This window comes from Carcharhinus amblyrhynchos, chromosome 8, assembly GCF_965287045.1.
Source record: "Carcharhinus amblyrhynchos chromosome 8, sCarAmb.v2.hapA, whole genome shotgun sequence".
Classification (NCBI taxonomy): Eukaryota; Metazoa; Chordata; class Chondrichthyes; order Carcharhiniformes; family Carcharhinidae; genus Carcharhinus; species Carcharhinus amblyrhynchos.
In genome coordinates, this window is record NC_137331.1 from 67,992,473 (window position 1) to 68,013,859 (window position 21,387).

A 21,387-nucleotide genomic window follows, 5' to 3' on the forward strand; every position below is an offset into this window, starting at 1 on the left:
TAGAGACTGGACTGGGGTGTGTGGAAGCGGGTCTGGTGTGAGTGGAGGGCGGGCTCGGGGTAAATAGAGGCGGGGCTGGGTGAATGGGGACGGGGCTAGGAGTGTATGGGGGCGGGGCTAGGAGTGTACGGGTCGGGGCTGGGTTGAGTGGGGTCGGGGCTGGCGTGTGTGGGGGCAGGGTTCGGGGTGAGTAGGGGCGGGGCTGGGATGTGGGGGCGGGGCTTGGGTGGGTGGGGGCGGAGCCTAGGTGTGAGTGGGGGCGGGGCTGGACTGGGTGGGGCGGGGCTGAGGCGACTGAATGAATGGACGGAAAGCGGTGCGCGTCAAGGTTTCAGGACGTCGGCGTGGTGACGTCACAAGCGGCTGTCGGGTGTTGACTGAAACAAAAACAGAAAGAAGAGGCTGAGCGCGAGGCGGTTTGTACACTGCCAGCTGGCTCGAGCGTGCCGGAGAGTCGCCGGCTATTGCCTGCCAGCCCCGCGGTAAGTGACCGACCTGGAAAGGCAGTCGTATGGACGGACGGTGGGGTGGTGTGAGGATAGGGGAGGAGGAGCCGAATTCGGGCCTAACCTCGGCCCCACTCGGCTCAAGAAAAACCCGGGGCTGCCGGGAGGTGGATCCGTGGCAGTGCCGGGAATTGTGGCTGCGGGGCCGTGATCTTGGCTTGGACAGCTCTGCGGCTTGGGTTGATCTCAGGCCCCGGGCCTGGAGCTGCCAGATGAAAGGGCCGCAGATTGCGGCGCGGTACCCCTGTAATCGCCGCCCAAGTCCGAAAACATTAGGCCGGTGTACGCTCCCGGGAACAAGTCGAGCAGCGAAGCGGCTTTGGGCGTGAAGTTTGTACCTGAGGATGACTCAGCCTCTGGGACGATCACCTCCCTGTCGTTTAACAACAGTTAAAGAAAAGTTGGAGCTGCTTTGTCCCAAACGGAATAAATACGCTGAAGTTGTACAGTCATAGTTTGCATTCGGAGTGCTCACTGATCAGAATTGTGTTTCCCACCAGTAAACACAGTCCCTGTATCACTGGACACACTGATACGTTTTGTAATTGTCAAACATTGCTTCAAGTGCAGAATTCGGTTAGAACGAACCGGAGAGCAAAAAAAACATTTTCACAATTTTGCCGAATGTTTTCTTCTATTTCATTTTATCCTGTCAGTTGTTTGTCCTTCTGATATATTTAGCATGTTGCTGTTCAGGAATGTGTATATTTATATTCTAAAAGCTGTGTAAACAAGATCCCGGCGCCAGCACCCGGTACCTTTGAAATGTAAAGCAACTGATATTGCTTATTTATTTTGATTTTCTACTATTGGATAAACGTTACAGTTGACACCAGGGGTGTCGTCTTATTCATAGGCGTTATTCAGAGGCATTCTTAACGTGGGAATATTTGCAAGATTCAACATGTTTATGGAGGAGCACAAAAGATGTTGGTTGTGTATATAGTTGTCATTTTTATAAATTATGTAGCAATGTTAAGGAAGGTAAAATAAATACCACTGGAGATGGGAATACTAAGTGTTTTGATGGCTTGGACATGTATGTCTGTGGAAATTAATTTTTCTTATCAGCTGCTTATATTTTGATAATATTTTACTTGGTTAATTAGAGATGGTGAGTTCATAAATACGAGAATTTCTATGATTTGGTATTTTCAGCATTTGAATGGTGCCTCACATTTTAGGATTAAACTTGTGAAAACATTATAAACACAGACAAATTAAATGACGGATGGAAAAGTTGTCTTTTTATCTGCTGCACAATTCAAGGCTGAAGCATTTTGATTGGACACCAGAACTGTTCCTGTCCCCCTACAACCATGAAACCTCTGGGAGAGGCAAACCCAAGTAAAGGAGCAATTGGAAAAATACATTGATGAGTTCCCTTAATGGGTGAACAAAGTTAGTGCAGATGATCCCATGGACCACGTGTTATCTGTAATTTACTCCTGTTATGGTCCATTCAAAGGGCAATCCAGCTCCCCTTGAAGGAATGTTGAGTCAATGCTTGTTATACCAGCTGGCAACTCCAGAGGCTCACTGCTTTCTAGGAAGGGAACAACTGGCTAATATTCAATTTACAACCTTGCATTGTTTAAAATCATGCCCACAGCTAATCCCCAATTTGTCAAAACTGCAATAATCTATGAACAGGCATGCAATTCCATGTGTTATTTCACAAGCTGTTATTTTGTCACCTATTTCATAATTTTTAATTTTGTAGGACCAAATTTTGACCCTCCCCTACCCCTGACATTGAAATCTATAATAATATAAATTTAATACACTGTTGGGGTACCATTAAGTGTCATTCAGTAAATGTTGCACATTGCAACTTGGAACCATAGAATCCTACAATACAGAAGGAGGCTATTCGACCCTTTGAGTCTGCACCAACCACAATCCCACCCAGGCCCTATCCCCATAACTCCATGCATTTACCCTAGCTAGTTCCCTGACACTAAGGGAAAATTTAGCATGGCAATCCACCTAACCTGTACATCTTTGGACTGAGAGGAAACTGGAGTACCCGGAGGGGAAACGTGTAGAAATGGGGAGAATGTGCAGACTCCACACCCAAGCCAGGAATCAAACCTGGGTCTCTGGTGCTGTGAGGCAGCAGTGCTACCCACTTTGCCATTTATTAACAGTCTAAAAATGTAGCCTCTACAATGCAAAACCAATCTGTAGCACTGCACTCGCAGTGATATAACATTTAAATTCTATTTATGCATCCGTTAAAAACTTGAAATTGTCGACCAAACTGTCATTTTAATATTTTCTCAAAGGGTAAGTAGCCCTATTCATAGCTACCTTTGAGTTCACGTCACCATAACTACCATTAATACAATTACACAACTTTACAAAATTGTCTGTATTGTATCTAAGATGACCTGTAAATCAGGATTCTGATCTTCCCATTGCTTGTCACTTTAACACATGATTCTGCTCCCATGTCTGCCCCTGGCCTGCTGTGATGTTCCAGTGAAGCTCAACGCAAACTGGAGGAACAGCATCTCATCTTCTGCCTAGGCATGCTACAGCCTTCTGGTCTCAACATCAAATTCAGCAACTTCAGATGATCAGTTCTTCCCCACCTCGACCCCTTTTTCATTTAATTTTTAACTGTTCTCTACTTTTTATTTCTTTATTTTTCTTCACCCCCCCCCCCTTCACCCTATTTTGTCCCCCTTCCCTTACCTTTTCCCTCCCTTTGCTTTTCCTTTCTCCCTTTTCTTAATTTTTACCTCTTTCCCACCCATCTCCCTCTCCCTTGGCATCTTCATCTGTCACAACTTACCTTTCGATTTCAGCTTCTCTGCCATTCACATCTTCTATTTGCCCTAAGGACTGCCATTAGCAGCCTTTCCCCTTGTTTCTGTGGTTATGACCCATCTTTCATTCCATCACCTACGGTGTAAATATCACCCACTTTCCATGCCTTTCAGCTTTGACAGTCATCTGGACGCAAAATATCAGCTCTTTTCTCTCCTCACAAATGCTGCCAGACCTGCTGTGTTTTTCCAGCATTTTCTCTTTTGGTTTTAGATTCCAGCGTCCACAGTAACTTTGTTTTTTCCAGTAAATTATGTTTCCTGCTGTCTTTGCCAAGTACAAAGTTTGTAGTGCCTCCTGCAGCAAGACTACAGTTGCTCCTTCCCTTCTGATAGATTTACCCTTGTTTAATCTTGGAACCAATTGGCTAACTCTGCATTCAAGAACTCACTAAGGATCCTTAGGCAGCACCTCCCAAGAGCAGCAGATACTTAGGAACACCACCACCTGGAGATTTCCGTCCAAGTCACTCACCATCCAGACTTCGAAATATATTACTGTTTCTTCACTGTTGCTGGATCAAAATCCTGGAACTTTCACCCTAATAGCACTGTGGGTCTATCTACACCTTAAGGACTGCAGTGGTTCAAGAAGGCAGCTCACTACCACTTACTCAACAGCAACTAGAGAAGAGCTATAAATGCTGGGCTATCTATCAATGTCCACATCTCGTAAATTAATTTTAAAAATTCTGACAAGTGTTTAATGGTGATTGACTAATTCTTGTTGCTTAAATGTTGTTTACTAAGTATGTAATGACATTATTGGTTATTTTTCCAACATCATTATTATCCTGGTATTATTTGATTATCAAGTTATTAAATAGTGTTGAGGTACAGATTTAATTGTGTATAAGTTGTTTGTCCTTAAACAAAATAATAATTTTACCCAAGTAACCAGAAAACTCTAGTCATAATGGCACAGAAAGAAGCCGTTTACCCATTGAGTCACTGCTGGCTGTTGGTAGAGCAATCCCTGCTCTATCAAGTAGCCCTGCAGGTTTATTTTCCCCCAGTGCTTATCCAGTTTCCTTGTGAATCATTTGTCTTCGCTGCCACCACCCTTGCCAGCAGCAGATTCCAGGTCTTTGCCACTTGCTGTCTAACAGTTGTTCTTCCTCACATGCTCTCTGACTCTTCCCCAGAACATTAATTTTTGTGCCTCCACACAAATGGAGGCACATTTGTGTGGAGATCAGATGTAGGAGCAACTTTAGTTTGTCTATCTTATCCAAAACTGTCGTAATCTTGTTCACGTTGATTGCCTCTTTCTTGACCTTATTTGTTGCCAGGAGAGTGATCCCAGTTTTTCCAACATAATCTTGTAACTAAATTCCCTCATCCCTGAGAACTATTTTGGAAAACTCCTGCGCCCTCTCAAGGATCCTTGCATTCTTTCAGAAGTGTCATGGCCAGAAGGTACTACTCTAGTTATGGCCTAACCGGAACTTTATAAGCTTTCAGTCTAGCTTCTGTTTTTTTACTCTATGAAGCCCAAGATCTTGTATTTGTTAAGTATTCTTGCACCATGCCCTGTCATTTATGCAATCTTGCAAAATATACTATTAAGTTTATATGCCTTTTGCTCTACCTTCTGCCAAAGTACATCACGTCAAGCTTATCACGACTAAAGTACATCTACTACTTGTCTACCATTTTTGCTGACCATCTATATTTGAAGAAAAGCAAAGGTGCTAGCAGTGACTCTTGGGGAACACCACTGGCCACCATCCTCCAGTCTGAAAAACAAACACAACTCACTTTTTTGTACTTGAGCTAATTAGTTGTCAGCCAGGCTGACACTGGCCCTCCTATTCCAAGAATTTGTTTTGCTAACCAGCCTTTTATATGGCACTTTGATAAAGGTTTTCTTAATATCTACATAGATGTCATCCATTGCATTCCCTTCATCAACTTTTTCTGTTACTACTTCAAAAAATTCATTTTGATTTAGAAATCCATGCTGGATCTCTTTAATCCAAACTTCAAGTGCTTTTTGATATTTTCCCCCCTATTATATTTCTAAAACATTACCCACTGTTGATGTTAAACTCTGGCGTGTAATGACTCAATGTCCTTGCATCCTTTCTTGAGCAAGGATGCCACGTTTTCCACTTTGCAATCCTCTGTCTCTGTATGAGTTCTGAAACAAATAGCAAGTTGAGGCGGATGAGTCACTGAATCTTGCTGCCATACAGTTCAGGCTCTTGAAAAATTAGAGATGGCACGGTAACATAATGGTTACGTTACTGGACTGGTGAACTAGGGCCTGCAGTAGTAGATTCAAATCCCACAATGGCAGCTGGCGAATTTAATTGCAACTAATTAACAAATTTGAAAGAAAATAACTAGCATCAAAGTTGGTGCAGACGTTCCATTTTGTGAGATGATGGTTCGTGCCTAGTGATCAGCTGCGTTAACCATCTCCTGGTGTGATTCAGGAGTCCTACTCTCATAGCAGTCTCTGTCACGTTTACTGGTGAGAAAGAGAATGTGCTGAGAAAATGCACAATTTGCTGGCCTCTTCTGAGTGTTCAGCCAGTTGAGCTTTTTGTTTGTGTCTCCAGTAGTGACCTTGAAAGTACCGGATGGCAGAGTAGTCTATCAGATTTGCTAATGTCCTTTAGAAAAGAAAGTTTGTATTGCCTGTCTGGCCAGGCCTATTTTTGATAACAGAACCAGAGCAGAATTGTTGACTCTTACCTGCACTCGAAGTGACCTAAAAACTACTCACTTTTATCAAAACTGTTATGCTAAGAAAGATAAAACTGGACGGTCCACTTGGTGCCAGTCTAGGCACTGAACAACAAATGTACACCCTGCCGAGTGTTCCTTGTGAACATCTGGGGACTGCTGTCAAAATTGGGAGACTAAATGTAGCCACACTCTCAGAATCATACCTTTCAGCCGTGTCCCAGAATACCCCAACACCTTCACCTATCGTGGTATACCATTGGGAGAGAGCTACCCAGGGAGTTTTCAGCATCAAGTCTGAAGTTTCATGGTATCAGATCAAACATGAATAAGGAAACCTGAGATTACAGCAAACACTCTCCCTTGTGATGAATCCGGACTCTTCCATGTCGAATATCACTTGGAAGAAGCATTGCAGGTAGCATGGGCACCAAATGCGCTCTGTGGATCTGTCAATGTCTATCAGCAAGAGTGCATTGTAGCACTGACTGACAAAGCTGGTCAAGTCCTGAAGGCCATAGCTGCCAAATTAGTCTTAAAGCAGGTGGTGAGGGAACCGACATTAGGGTAAAAATTTACTTGACTTCGTCCTCATCAATCTACCTCTTGTCAGTGCATCTGTTCAAAACTGTAGTGTGAGGAGTGACTGCACCAGTGTCCTGTGAAGACTCAGTCCTGTCTTTAAATTGAGGGCATGCTCTGTTATATTTGTGGCACTACCAGAACATGATGAAATAAATTAAGAACAGAAGGTCAAAATCTATGGGGATACTGTGGGTCCTAGGTAGTCACGATGTTGAGATGCTGGCGTTGGACTGGAGCAAACACAGTAAGAAGTCTCACCACACCAGGTTAAAGTCCAACAGCTTTATTTGGTAGCAAAAGCCACTAGCTTTTGGAGCGCTGCTCCTTCGTCAGTTAAGTGAGATTTTTGTTCACAAACAAGGCATATAAAGACACAAACTCAATTTATAAAATAATGGTTGGAATGAGAGTCTTTACGTGTAATCAAGTCTTGAAGGTACAGACAATGAATAGAGAGAGTGTTAAGCACGGGTTAAAGAGATATGTATTGTCTCCAGACAGGACAGTTGGTGAGACTTTGCAAGTCCAAGCAAGTCGTGGGTGTTACAGGTAACCTCACGAAGCTCCACTTCTCCAGCTTCCACCCTAAACACGTTAAAGAAGCCATCCACTACAGACAAGCCCTTCACATACACAGGATCTGCTCAGATGAAGAGGATTGCAACAGACACCTCCAGACGCAGAAAGATGTCCTCATAAGAACAGGATATGGCGCTCGAATCATCGATCAACAGTTCCGATGCACCACAGCAAAAAACCGCACCAACCTCCTCAGAAGACAAACACAGGACACGGCAAACAGAGTACCCTTTGTCGTCCAGTACTTCCCTGGAGCGGAGAAGCTACGACATCTTCTCCGGAGCCTTCAACGTCTCATTGATGAAGGCGAACATCTCACGAAGGCCATCCCCACACCCCCACTTCTTGCCTTCAAACAGCTGCACAACCTCAAACAAACCATTGTCTGCAGCAAACTACCCAGCCTTCAGGAGAACAGTGACCACGACACCATACAACCCTGCCTCAGCAACCTCTGCAAGACATGCCGGATCATCAACATGGATGCCATCATCTCACGTGAGAGCACCATCCACCAGGTACATGGTACATACTCTTTCAACTCGGCCTCTGTTGTCTACCTGATATGCTGCAGGAAAGGATGTCCTGAGGCATGGTACATTGGGGAGACCATACAGATGCTACGACAATGGATGAATGAACACCACTTGACAATCACCACAAACCTTATTGAATTCTTTGAGAAGGTGGCCAAAGAGGTGGATGAGGGTAAAGCAGTTGATGTAGTTTCAGTAAAGCGTTTGATGAGGTTCCCCACAGTAAGATATTGCAGAAGGTGTGGAGGCATGGGATTGAGGGTGATTTAGCGGTTTGGATCAGAAATTGGCTATCTGTAAGAAGACAGGGTGGTGGTTGATGGAAAATATTCATCCTGGAGTCCAGTTACTAGCGATGTGCTGCAAGGATCTGTTTTGGGGCCACTGCTGTTTGTCATTTTTATAAATGACCTGGGTGATGGTGTAGAAGGATGGGTTAGTAAATTTGCGGATGGCACTAAGGTTGATGGAGTTGTGGACAGTGCAGAAGGATGTTGCAGGTTACAGAGGGACATAGATAAGCTGCAGAGGTGGCAAATGGAGTTTAATGCAGAAAAGTGTGAAGTGATTCACTTTGGGAAAACTAACAAATACAGAGTACTTGGCTATTGGTAAGTTACTTGGTAGTGTGGATGAGCAGAGAGATCTTGGTGTCCATGTGTATAGATCCCTGAAAGTTGGCACCCAGGTTGACAGGATTGTTGAGGTGTACGGTGTGGTAGCTTTTATTGGTAGAGGGATTGAGTTTCGGAGCCATGAGTTCATGTTGCAGCTGTACAAAACTCTGGTGCGGCCGCGCTTGGAGTATTGTGTACAGTTCTGATCCCCGTGTTATAGGAAAGATGTGGAAGCATTGGAAAGGATGCAGAGGAGATTTATCAGTATGTTGCCCAGTACGGTGGGAAGGTTTTATGAGGAAAAGCTGAGGAACTTGAGGCTGTTTTCGTAAGAAGAAGGTTAAGAGGTGACTTAATAGAGGCACAAGATGAACAGAGGCTTAGAGTGGACAGTGAGAGGCTTTTTCCTTGGATGGAGATGGCTAGCACATGGAGACAGAGCTTTAAATTGAGGGGTAATAGATGTCGCAAGTATGTTCTTTATTCAGAGTAGTAAGGGCGTGGAATGCCCTGCCTGCAACAGTAGTGGACTCACCAACATTAAGGACATTTAAATGATCATTGGGTAAACATATGGATGATATTGGAATAGTGAAGGTTAGGTGGGATTTAGATTGATTTCACAGGTCGGCGCAACATCGAGGGCTGAAGGGCTTGTACTGCACTGTAATGCTTTATGTTCTAAGAGTGTTCCCTTCCTGTTGGGGAACTCTTCAGCAGTCACAGGCATTTGGCCTCTGATCTTCAGGTAAGTGTTCTCCACCGTGGCCTTCATGACACACGACAATGCAGAGTTGCTGAGCAGAGACTGATAGCCAAGTTCCACGTACGTGAGGATGGCCTCAACCAGGATCTTGGGTTTATATCACACTATCTGTAACCCCCGTGACTTACCCGGGCTTGCAAAATCTCAGTAACTGTCCTGGCTGGAGACAAGACGCATCTCTCTAACCTGTGCTTAACGCTCTCTCCACCCACATTCTGTACCTTTTTAAGACTTTTTTACCTGTAAAAACGTGCATTCCAACCATTATTTTGTAAATTGAGTTTATGTCTTTATATACTCTGTTTGTGAACAGAACTCCCACTTATCTGACGAAGGAGCAGCATTCCGAAAGCTAGTGTCTTTTGCTACCAAATAAACCTGTTGGACTTTAACCTGGTGTTGTGAGACTTCCTACTAGTCATAGGTAGCAGCAGAATTGCATTCCACCTTAATATGTGACTTCTTGGCTGTATGTGTCCCTACCCATATCAAGCCAGGGACAAATCCTCAATGAGAGGCACAGACATACTTAAATATAAGATACTAATTTGGTGAACACAGGACAACATGTATTCAAAACAGTGGAAGCGGTATGCCAGAGACAACTACGTGACCGCACAATGAATGCATCACATCAAAGCTTAGCAGTCTTACCACATCGAGTTGTGAATGATGGTGGACAATTACGTTACTGAGGGAAAGATATACCCCATGAAAATCCATATCGGCAATAGTAACAGAGATTAGCACCTGAATGCAAAATCTAAGGCTGAAGCATTTGCAACCATCATTGGCCAGGAATGTTGATTGTATGATCCATCTCAGTCTCCTCCTTGGGTTCCCAGCATCACAGCTTCTAGTCTCAGCCAGTACAGTTAAGTGCAGTGGATACAGCAAAAGCAGTGAACGTTGACAGCATTTGTAGCACGGAAGAGTTATGTTCCTGAACTAGGAGATCAAACTTTTAATGTAGTTCAACAAAGTAGAAAATTTGCCTGGGTATATCCTGTCCACAAAAAAAACAAACCCAATTGCTGCCAAATCAGTCTGCTGTCTGATTTAAGTTAGAATTGACAGTTCTATCCACTGACACCCACTTATAAGTAACCTGCTAAGTGATACTTGATTTGGATTCTGCCAAGATCATTTGGCTCTAGACCTCACTTGACACTTGGACCAAACATGGGCAAAAAAGTTAGATTCGTGTGGTGAGGTAAGAGGCTGTATTCGCTCTCCACAAATGCTGTCAGACCTGCTTTTTTCCAACATTTTCTGTTTTTGTTTCAGATTCCAGCATCTGCAGTATTTTGTTTTTATCTTATGTGAGATAAGAGTGATCTTGTGTCAAGGTAACATTTGAGTGGCATTAAGGACCCCAAATAAAATTGAAATGGTGGAAATTGGGGGAAACTCTCCAAGTTGTGTATTTAAAGGAGGATGGTTTTGGTTGTCAGAGGTCAATCATTTCAGCTCAAGATATTGCTGCTGAAATTCCTCAGAGTAGAGTCCTAGGCCCAGTCATAAGCTGCTTAGTAAGTTACCTTCTGTCCATCATCTGGTCAGAAGTGAGGATGTTCCCTGGTGATTGTAATGTTCAGTTCCATTTGCAGCTCCCCAGAGAATGAAATTGCCTGAACCTTCATACTGCAATACAGCATTTATACTTGGACTAATAAGTGGCAAGCAACATTTGCGCCAGGCAATGACTTTTCCAGTAAGACAATTTAACCAACTTTTTTGATATTCTGTGACATTGCCATCACTAAATCTCCATCATCATTATTCTGATTTGTCACCTGAAACCAGAAACTTAACTAATCAAGCTACCTAATTGTGTTACAAGGGAATGTCAGAGGCTGGGTGTTCTGTGGTGAATAACTTACCTCTTGACTCCAATGCCTTTCTACCATCTACAAAGCACACAAGTTGTGTGAGATGGCATAATTTCCACTTGCCTAGGTGAGTGCAGCTCCAACAACGTGGAAGAAGCTCAACACCATTCAGGAAGAACAAAGGGCTTGATTAACATCCCACCCAGTGCCTCACCCAGCACAATCTCCAAGATGTGCTGCAGGAATTTGACAAAGCTCTTTCAACAGCAACTTCTACACCAATGACCTGAACCACCTGGATGAATGAGGACAGCAGTGGCATGAAACACCACCTCTCATGATTTCTCCCAAGTTGTGCACCATCGTTGTAAATATATTGCCCATCTTTCATTGTTACTGGGTGAAAATCCTGCAACTTGCCCCATAGCAACAGCATGGGTGTACCAGCAGCTGTTCAAGAAGGCAGCTCATGCTTTACTTAAGGGAATAGGGAATGGGCAATAAACACTGACCTTCCCAGTGACACCCACATCTGATTAACTCATTAAAATAAGAGACTTTATCACACTATATCTGCTTAGAAATTCATGTCTGGCAGCATCTGTAAGGAGAGAAAAGAGCTGCCATTTCAAGTCCAGATGACCCTTTGTCAAAGCCTTGACTTAGCTGTGGGAGCGCAATCTCAGAATTTGTTAATGAAAGAAAGGGCTTTTAAAAGTAACAGTGTAGCTTGTAAAAACATGCAAAAGACAGGTTTGTGGAATAGGCCAGTGGTAGACTTTAGAGTACTGCTGAAGATAAAGACTTAGAGGCTGGAACTCTACCATATTGCCCTCCACAGAATCGAAGAGGGTCTGACAAAGGAAATTTCCATTGACTTTGGACAGGAATTTCTGGCCCAGCCCAAGTGTGTCTGTAAAATCCCGCCCAAAGATTCATGTACTCATCTTTTTGGATAGTTAATGGTCATCAAGCCATGAAAGCCAGTAGCATGTTGAATCTTTCAAATAGGGGGTCACCATACATGAGTAAAGCAATGAAAAAGCTTTACATGGCAATGAATGATTAGGCCCAAGTTTGGTGTATGTAATTATGGTTGTCCCATTATAGACATTTAACCTATAGAATGTATACAGTGCATTATGTTGGTGAATACTCAGAAGGATAGAAAATTACTGGTTTTAAGGAAAGCTTAAAAACAAAAACGACAGCCAGGACAAAGCTGGCCCCTCTCATGCATGGTGTCTTGTGCATCACAATATGCAAGTTTTATACCCAGCATCACTGGACTTGCATCACTGGACTTACATCACTGGAGCAGAGAAAATAATGGTATAATAGGTTTTTAAAATTATGAAGATTTTTCTCCTCCAAGGAGTAGATAACAAATGCTCATGAATCAGAGATTCAAAGATATCTCTTGGTAGAAAGAGTTGTTGCGGTATGGAGTGCTTTGCCACAGCAAAGTTGAGTTCAAGACCATCATGTGGCATCTATTAAGAGTAAATTGGGTAAATGTTTGAGGCAGATTGTATGGAGCCATGGGGTTTGATTTGTTGGATTGCTTTAGCTGAAGAACTTAGTCATATTAAATCACCTCTTGTGTAATTTCTAGCTATTAGAACAACTGCCAATGCATTTTTGTCCACTGAACTGTAAGTACTGATTAACAAAAAGTAATAAGTAACCTTATTGGTCTTTTGGCGAAGATCAAGTGTGGTATCAAAACGCTGTGCTTGGTTGAAGTCATTAGGTTACGTTTTAGCTTCATTTGAAGCAATTTTTAAAAGCGGCCTTTTGGTTAAGATGCAAATGAGATGAAGCCTTGGAGGAGGAATTATGGCTACTCCAATCAGCTTGGATCATGTAGATCAAGCCCAAGACAGGAGGTGAGAGGCCCTGTCTTGTCAGCTTGGATCGGGAATGTCTCAACTTGCTGAGACTCTGAATTGGACTTGTTTTTAATTTCAATTCAATCAAAAAAAATACAAGATAAAGTGCTGAATCTTGCTGGTGGGAGCATCTTGTGGGATGCTCTGTTTTTAAACCTTTTCCTGCACCCTTTACATCTATATTAGTAACTGTGTGGTCAGGTCATTTACGTCCTCAGTGAAGAATGGGACCAACAATTTATCACCCTAATCACTTGAAATTTGAAGATTGAAAAGAAAACAAACTAAGGAGGCTGAATTAATCAAATCAGACGTAAAAAGGAGGACTGCATTATGAGAGAAAAATATGACCAAGGAACAGAAATGGTTGACAGTCTTAGTCTTAATCTTGAAGAGTAAGAGTTTGCAGTTCAAATTGTTCAGTAGCTGGACCAGAGAATTTGACGTATTCTTAGAATCCATACCGAAGGAGGCCAATCACCCCATTGAGTCTGCACTTCGATTGTATCTTTCTTATGCCCTATCCCCGTAACCCCACATATTTACCCTGCTAGTCCCCCTGAGACTAAGTGGAAATTTAGCATGGCCAATCACCCTAACCTGCATATCTTTTGGACTGTGGGAGGAAACCAGAGCACCTGGAGGAAACCCATACAGACACGGAGAAATGGCAAACTCCACACATAGTAACCCAAGGCTGGAATCAAAGCAAGGTCCTTGGTGCTGTGAGGCAGCAGTGCAAACCACTAAAACCATACTGCCCTTGTTTGACATTACATTAACAATGTCACATAAATAGACACTTAAACTGTTAATTACGAGACTTGATTTTCTGTGAGAGTTTAGTGGACAAATGATGTGCAAGTTCTGAAAAAAAAAATGAGGTTAATTGTCAGGTCCATTTATGCCAGTCAAATGAATAGGTGGCATAGTTGACCAATGAATTCTGGAGATTTATCACGTGCGGCATATCTTTATTCCCTGAATTTGCTGGCCAGTTTGCGTGTTAACGTCTGTGGTTAACGTTTTTACAAGAAGATCTGACCCATTATCAAATTGGGTGCCAAGGTCAATTGTTTTAAGATTGAGTGTCTTATAATGCCTTAAGTATATGGTACATTTGCCAAACTATTTGAGTGCACAAGAAAAGTTGAAATATTGTCTATATTGAAAGTGAATAAGATGTGCCATTTTTGAATATCGGATGTCCTGTTCACCCATCATCCCCTTCACTTGTTGAACTAAATTGACTCCCAATTAAATAGTGCCTCTCAATTCCCTTCCTTGTTTCCAAATATCTTATCCCTCCTGATTTCTCATCTGTAGTCTTCTGGCACATTTGCAATCCTTTCCTCTCTCATCCTTGCCTCTTGATGATCCCCTATTTTAATTGCCTCCCCAGTGGTCGCTGTGTCTTCAACTTCCAAGGCCTTAAGTGCTGGAATTCAGTCTTTAAACCTCTCTGCCTCCTCACCTCTCTTGGCTGCTCTGACATGCTTACAAAACAGCTATTTTGACCAAATGTTTGGTCATCTACCCAAATGTGAGGCTGTCAAACTTTGGGTCAGATCTTGGCCTCTGGATTGGTGGAAATAGGACATGTGACTGAGCATGTGCATCTGGATCCTGTAGAAGCCCTGACACACAAACCAACAAGGGAATTGCCTGGGAAGTTTAAACTGCTGCAAATGTGTCAGACGCTAGCTCAGGGACTGTTACGTAACACGGACGTTTCTGGACAGTTACCCAGTGAATGTTAGACAGATTAAAACCACATTTGACACTTAAATAATTCTATCTACCCTCTGACCTAATTTTCATCTCATTAACTCACCTAATCAAAGACTGGCACTTAACCATGTGACAGCTAGAATAGTAAAGGGGTGTGCCCTGTCATTCTCTTGCGCCTGTACTCTGAAGGAGAAATATCCCAGAGGGAGCGTGCAGAAGCATCATGTTGGGAGCATCTTTATGCGCAACTTCAATTTACTTGTTATTGCTACTTGGACAATTCAGGCCTTTAGTTTTAATAACACTCCTGTAAAATATATGCGTTTTGATGCTTTGCTATGTTAAAGGTGTTATATGAATACAGGTTGTTAAGATAATGCTAAAAAATATGGAGAGCCGACACCATGTTCTTCCATATTTTCTGGAAGACCGGTAATATAGTGGGCAATGTATCCACTTTTAGAAGTATTTCTGTACATTGAATGTATTAGTTGATTATATTGGTTTGAATAGACTAGATCTTGAAAAGTTAAAGTCTATGGTTATTCCTAGTGATGTGTTAAGGCATGGCATTCTGTATCAAGTTCCATCGTCAACTTCAGTTAAAAAGGGATTCTAAACTTGCACTTGCATGCTCTGTTCCCTTAAATGCTTATTCTTTAACAGTTATCAGTCTTGGCTCAGTGGCAGCATTCTTGTGCTAAGTCTGCAGGTTGTTGCTTCACGCACTGCTCCATAGGCATCAACATGTAATGTAGGCTGTACTAAGCATGTGCTGTCTTCTGGAATAAGTGTCAAACCAGATCTGCCCTAGAGTGGATCTAACGGATCCCACAACATTTTGGAGAAAGAATGGGGATTAACTTTGTCCTGGCCAAAGTATCCTGCAACTAACCTCAATAAAACAGATTATCTGGTCATTATCATAGTGGCTACACTTCAAGTATTTCCTTGGCTATAAAGTACTATTATATGCCCTTGAATGTCTGTGTATCTATGTGTATGCACACGTCTTTTACTATTGGGTTGCAGTACGAGTGAGGGAGTCTTGTTCGAATGGTAAAGGACATGCTGAGACCACAACTAGAATATTGTGCACAGCTTTGGTGGTCTTGTTAAAAGATAAATAAGTTTTCCTCAGAGACAGTGGAGTGATTTTTATGGGATGAGAGAGTTGACATATGTCCTATGATGGGAATTGTGTAGCGTCAGCCTATATTCTTTTGAGTTTAGAATGTGAAGTAACTTCATTGAAACATAGGATTCTGGGGCATTTGTTATGGCAGATAGGCTGCTGCCCCTATTAGAGAGTCTACCACAAAAGCGCAGCCTTAGGATAAGAGGTTAATCATTTAAGATTGTGATGAAGAGGATGGTTATGCATCCCTTGACTCCCAAGCCTATCCACTGTTTACAAGGCACACAATGGAATACTCTCCACTTGCCGAGGGTGTAGCTCAAATCATTGAAGCTTGTAACCATCTAGCACAAAGTAAGCTCACTTGATTGGCAATTCATCCACCTTCAGCATTCACCTCCTTCACTGTGTTACTGTGTGGAGTTTGCACATTCTCCCCATGTCTGCATGGGTTTCCTGTGGGTGCTTCGGTTTCGTCCCACAGCCCGAAAAACGTGCTGGTTAGGTGCATTGGACATGCTAAATTCTCCCTTGGTGTACCTGAACAGATGCCGGAGTGTGGTGACTAAGGGATTTTCACATAACTTCATTGCAGTGTTAATGTAAGCCTACTTGTCACACTAATAAATAAATTTTAAACTTTAAAATTCTAACACTTAAAATTTGGCGATAGAAACAAAGCATACCATACACAGAGGCTGCAGAATGCAGGGTCACAGTCATAGCTCCCATTTATGAGAGAAAATATAGCAAGTATAGCAACTCACCAGAATGCCTTTGACATCATTTTCCAAACCCCCTGCTGCTTGGAAAAACAAGGGAAATTACCACTGCAAGTTCCCCCCAAGTCACACTCCATTCTGATTTGGAACATATATCATTGATCATTCATTGTCATTGGATCAAAATCCCGAAACACTCTTCATAACAATACTGTGCTATACCTACACTAGATAAGTTGCTGTGGTTCAAGAAGGTGGCTCACTGCTACCTTCTCGAGGATAGTTGGGAATAGGCAACAAATTCTGATCTTGCCCAGCAGCACGCACATCATTTGAAAGAAAAAGCCGACAAATCAGAATGAACGAGTTACTGAAATCAAACAAATGGCTCAATCAGAGGCGAGATGCTAGAAGGAATTATTTGAGACATTCAACATAGCTTCTGGAAAATAGAATTGTTTTAGGTAAGTAGATAGATTTTCCATTGTATATCACCTTGTACAACCTTGGGATGTCCCAGAGTGCTTTTAGCCAATGAAGTACTTTTTGAAGTGTAAAAAGTGTAAAATGAAGCCATGAAGGGAGGTATCACAACCTAGAGAAAGGTGCAAGATCATTGCCAGGACTAGGGTATTGAATTCTCAGAATAGAGAAAATTAGTGAAGATAATGGAGAGGCTGTGTAGATGTTGTAATGGAATCCATTGTCTCAAAACTTATTTTTTGAGTTAGAATCAAACTGAAAAGGGAAACCAAGAAGGTAAGAAGAGAAACTGTCCTTTCTAGTTTCTAAGGAAACTAATATTGAAACTGAGGTTAGAAACCAAAGCTTCTGGGGATATTAAGCTGTTAAAACATCTAAAAGGACTCTGCCATCCAAGCCCAGTCAATAATTATGATTCCAGTGGTGTGGTAAGAGGCAGGCTGAAGTTGACAAGAAACTATATCCAGAAACTATCAATACGCAAAGGTGTGTTTTCTTGCATGCTGTACAGACAAAGCATACAGTGCATAGAGGAGGAAAGGAGAAGTTGCACAATGTAATGTTACAGTTATAGGATGTTGAGAAGATCAACTTAATGAGGTAGGTCATGCAAAAGCCTGATAGCAGCAGGGAAGAAGCTGCTCTTGAGTCAGTTGGTATATGATCTCAGACTTTTATATCTTTTCCCTGATAGAAAAAGATGAGAGAGATTTGTCTGTCTAGTGTGGGGTTCTTGATTATGCTGGCTGCTTTTCCAAGGCAGTGGGAAGTGTAGACAGAATCAATGGATGGGAGGCTGGTGATGAATGGAGCTTCGTTCATGACCCTTTGCAGTTTCTTTGCAGGAGCCATACCAACTGTGATACAACTAGAAAGAATACTTTCAATAGTGTGTCTTCAAAAATTGGTGAGAGTTGTACTGAGCATATCAAATATCCTTCTCCTCCTGTGAAAGTAGAGGCATTGGTGGGCTTTCTTAACTGTAGCGTTGGCATGGAGGGACCAAGGCAGGTTATGGATGATCTGGACACTTAGAAACTTGAAGCTGTTGCCTATTTCCATTTTGTCCTCCTTGATGTAGATGACTATCTACTTCATTTTTGTTGACATCAAGAGACAGGTTATTATCATGCCAATTCACCATCTTCTCTCTTTTTTTCTGTACTCTGTCTCATTGTTTGAGATCCGACCCATTATGGTGGTGGTGTCATCAGCCAACTTGAAAATTGAGTTGGAAGGGAATTTGGGCACACAGTCATAGATGTATAATAAGGGGTGGAGAACACAGCCTTGTGGGGCACTGGTGTTGAGGATGATTGTGGAGGAGGTGTTATTGCCAATCCTTACTGATTTGTGATCTGTGGGTTAGGAAGTTGAGGATGCAGTCACAGAGGGAAGAGCCGAGGCCCAGGCCATGGGGTTTGGAGATGTGTTTTGTAGGAATAATAGTGTTAAAGATTGAACTGTCATCAATAAGCAGAAGTCTGATATGAGTGTCTTTGTTCCAGGTGTTCCAGTGCTGAGTGTGGGGCCAGGGAGATGGTGTCTCCTGTGGACCTATTGTAGCGATAGGTGAACTGTGGTGGACCCAGTCAATCTGGGAGGCTGGAATTTATTCATGCCATGACTAACCTTTCAAAGCACTTATAATGATGGATGTCAGAGCCACCAGATGATAGCCATTGAAGCACGTTATCTGGCTTTTTTATTTTGGTACAAGGATGATGGCCTTGAAACAGGGACTTCAGATTGGTATAAAATCCCTGCCACCTGGTCCTGCAGGATCTGAGTGCTAATCCAGATATCCCATCTGGGCCAGTTGCTTTCTGTGGGTTGACTTTCAAGAAGTTGATCTGACGTCTGCGATGTTGACCTTTTTAGATGTGGGTTCATCCGAGGCTTCTGGGGTGGAGTGTGTGCTCTTGTTGATACTGAATGCAGGTAACATTAGTGGATCTGCACTACCTGCAGCATTGAGAAGGTCCCTGCCCTTGGAATTCCAGTTGATTATATGCTGTTGGCTGGGCATTAAGGAACTGAAATTCAATCAAGTAGACAAATTTTGAAGGCCTTTATGACGTAGATGACCTATATGCTGGGTGGACTGCTGAGCCATTTCGTAAGATGTCATGGTTGTATCTGCATTTAATGTGTAATTTATAGCCACAATTTACGTGTTAACTCATGGTTAACTTGGATTGATTTGAGGTTTTAGAGTATAGGTTATTACCCAAGATAATTAATGTTTGCTCTTCAACTCTTTTTTAGCAAAATTTCTTCTGTTTTATGCCATGGAATCTTGCTTGTTCATTCCTTCAATAAATAACTGGGATTTTGGATTTTTTAAAAAAATTTTGTTTTCTTCTGAGATCGGAACAGTATGTTCTGATGAATGAAGGGCCAAAGATTAGGTAAATGGCAGGACAATTTTATGTGCTGAACCTCAGAATAAACTCAAGACTGTATGTTTCAAATATTTGTGTGTTACGTTGAGCAATGACATCATCCATAGATTTGAATTGCAGCTCATTTTGATTGCTGTACTATACACAATTGAAAATGATCCTCTACTTTTTTGTGAATAGGTGTAAATGACTGATGTAAAGTGAAAGCTGAAGGAAGTGGCAGTAGCAATATGAAGTTGTATGTATTTCTGGTTAACACTGGAACTACCCTTACATTTGACACAGAACTTGCTGTACAGACGTAAGTATATACCTTCAAAGTTTTACCAGATCCTATGACCTTTCAATGTAGAAAATACTTCAAAGTGTTTGATATATATGTTGTCTCTTACCTGTGCAGTACATGCAAAAGTACACCTTGCATTTTTAAAAATGTAGCTAGCTTTTAGGCAATCTTTCATGGCACTGTTGTTTAATAATCAAATTGAATGCATGCATTTGGTTAACATTAAAAGGAACTATGAATTTGCATTGAATGGTTACTTGGGAAATAAGATGAAAATTGGGAAAGGCCCACCAGGTTAAGCTTTCCTTTTTTTTCTTTTATATCCTACGTGCACACATTTCAAGCAAAATCAGTGGGCCAATCTCCATTGTTTGTACCAAACTGAACTGACTTAGACTCTCAATAGCACAAAGAAGTCTTCTGTAGAGACATTTTCTTCAGTTCTTTACTTCTTTCCCCCACCTATTTTCAGAGTCATCCTGTTGTCTCCCAGAATGAAAAGTTCTCGAAATACTTACTGCCTTGAATTATATTTCCAACTTGTAAAATGATGTCAATGAGGCACTTTTATAGACTGAAACTTGGATTTATGTTTTGGACTTGTTTGGATTTTTTTTTCAAGATGACAGTTTTGTTTAGCATATTTTCCTTGAGATTTGAACACCAGTCTTAATCTACATTTAAAAAAAATAGCTCCAGGTTCAGCCTGTTTTGCATTTTGACGGTCACATAATGAAAGATGTTGGTGGTTTTGCTCATTCTTGGATATCTCAATCACAAGTATAGGAAGTGGATGAAAAGTGGCTCAAATATTACCTTTGCCAAGATGACATGTCTCATAATGATGTGGATGTGCTGGCGTTGGACTGGGTAGACACAGTAAAAACAGTAATGCCAGGGACCTGATTCCTGGCTTGGGTAACTGTCTGTATGGAGTCTGCATGCTCTCCGTGTCTGCATGGGTTTCCTCGAGGTGCTCTAGTTTCCTCCTACAGTCCGAAAGACATGCTAGTTAGATGCATTGGCGCTGCTAAATTCTCCCTCCGTATACCCAAACAGGCACCAGAATGTGGCGACAAGGGGATTTTCACAGTAACTTCATTGCAGTATTAGTGTGAGCCTACTTGTGACTAACAAAGATCTCTACTTTTATGAGCCAAACTCTGCTGGAGATGCATACTTGAAATACTTATGGATCTTTCAAATCTTAGATGCAACACTGAGTGATTAAAATGAAGAATTCCTTCTCTAAACTGAGCCTGTGCTGTAAACTGTTTGTACAAAATAACCTGAGATTTTTTTTAAACATAGTTTTGAATTGGGGGGTATCATTAATGACAATGTATAAAGTGCCATGTTTGATATTGACTTTTCCCAACACACTTGGTTATAATTACTAATGTTCAAATATATGAACTTTGATTCCGAAACAAGTTTGCCTTTTTTACCTCCATCATGACCTAGAATTATTTTGGAATTATATGTTGGTTATGTTGTAACTCAAGGAATAGACTTAATCCATAATCTAACATGCATCATGGCATATAGAGTATTTTTTTGATGGATTGTGCTCTGAATGATCTAATTTGGGAGTTCCTGTCATTATTGATGCTGGTAAAAGCTTCACAGTTAAATTTGTCATAAATTCAACACAACTGCTGGTCTGCTTTTGCCTCTTACCTACTCCAACTGGTATTTAAGTAAGTTCTTTGCAGTTGAGCTAAGTTCTGTACTTGAGGGACGGAGATAAAGAGTGAACATTGAATATCTCAACATTTCAT

General features: G+C 41.9%; 1 protein-coding gene across 2 annotated transcripts in view; it reads left to right on the forward strand.

The window, feature by feature from the left end:
* Positions 1-357: 357 nt before the first annotated feature.
* The window catches only part of rb1cc1 (RB1-inducible coiled-coil 1), a 166,746-nt gene continuing 145,716 nt past the window's right edge, over positions 358-21,387 (forward strand). For both annotated transcript variants that reach the window (XM_080194232.1, XM_080194233.1), the window contains exons 1-2: positions 358-482; positions 19,501-19,621. In XM_080194232.1, the coding sequence (XP_080050358.1) occupies positions 19,551-19,621 (71 nt within the window). In that variant the 5' untranslated portion in view covers positions 358-482; positions 19,501-19,550. The remainder of the gene's footprint in view (positions 483-19,500; positions 19,622-21,387) is intronic.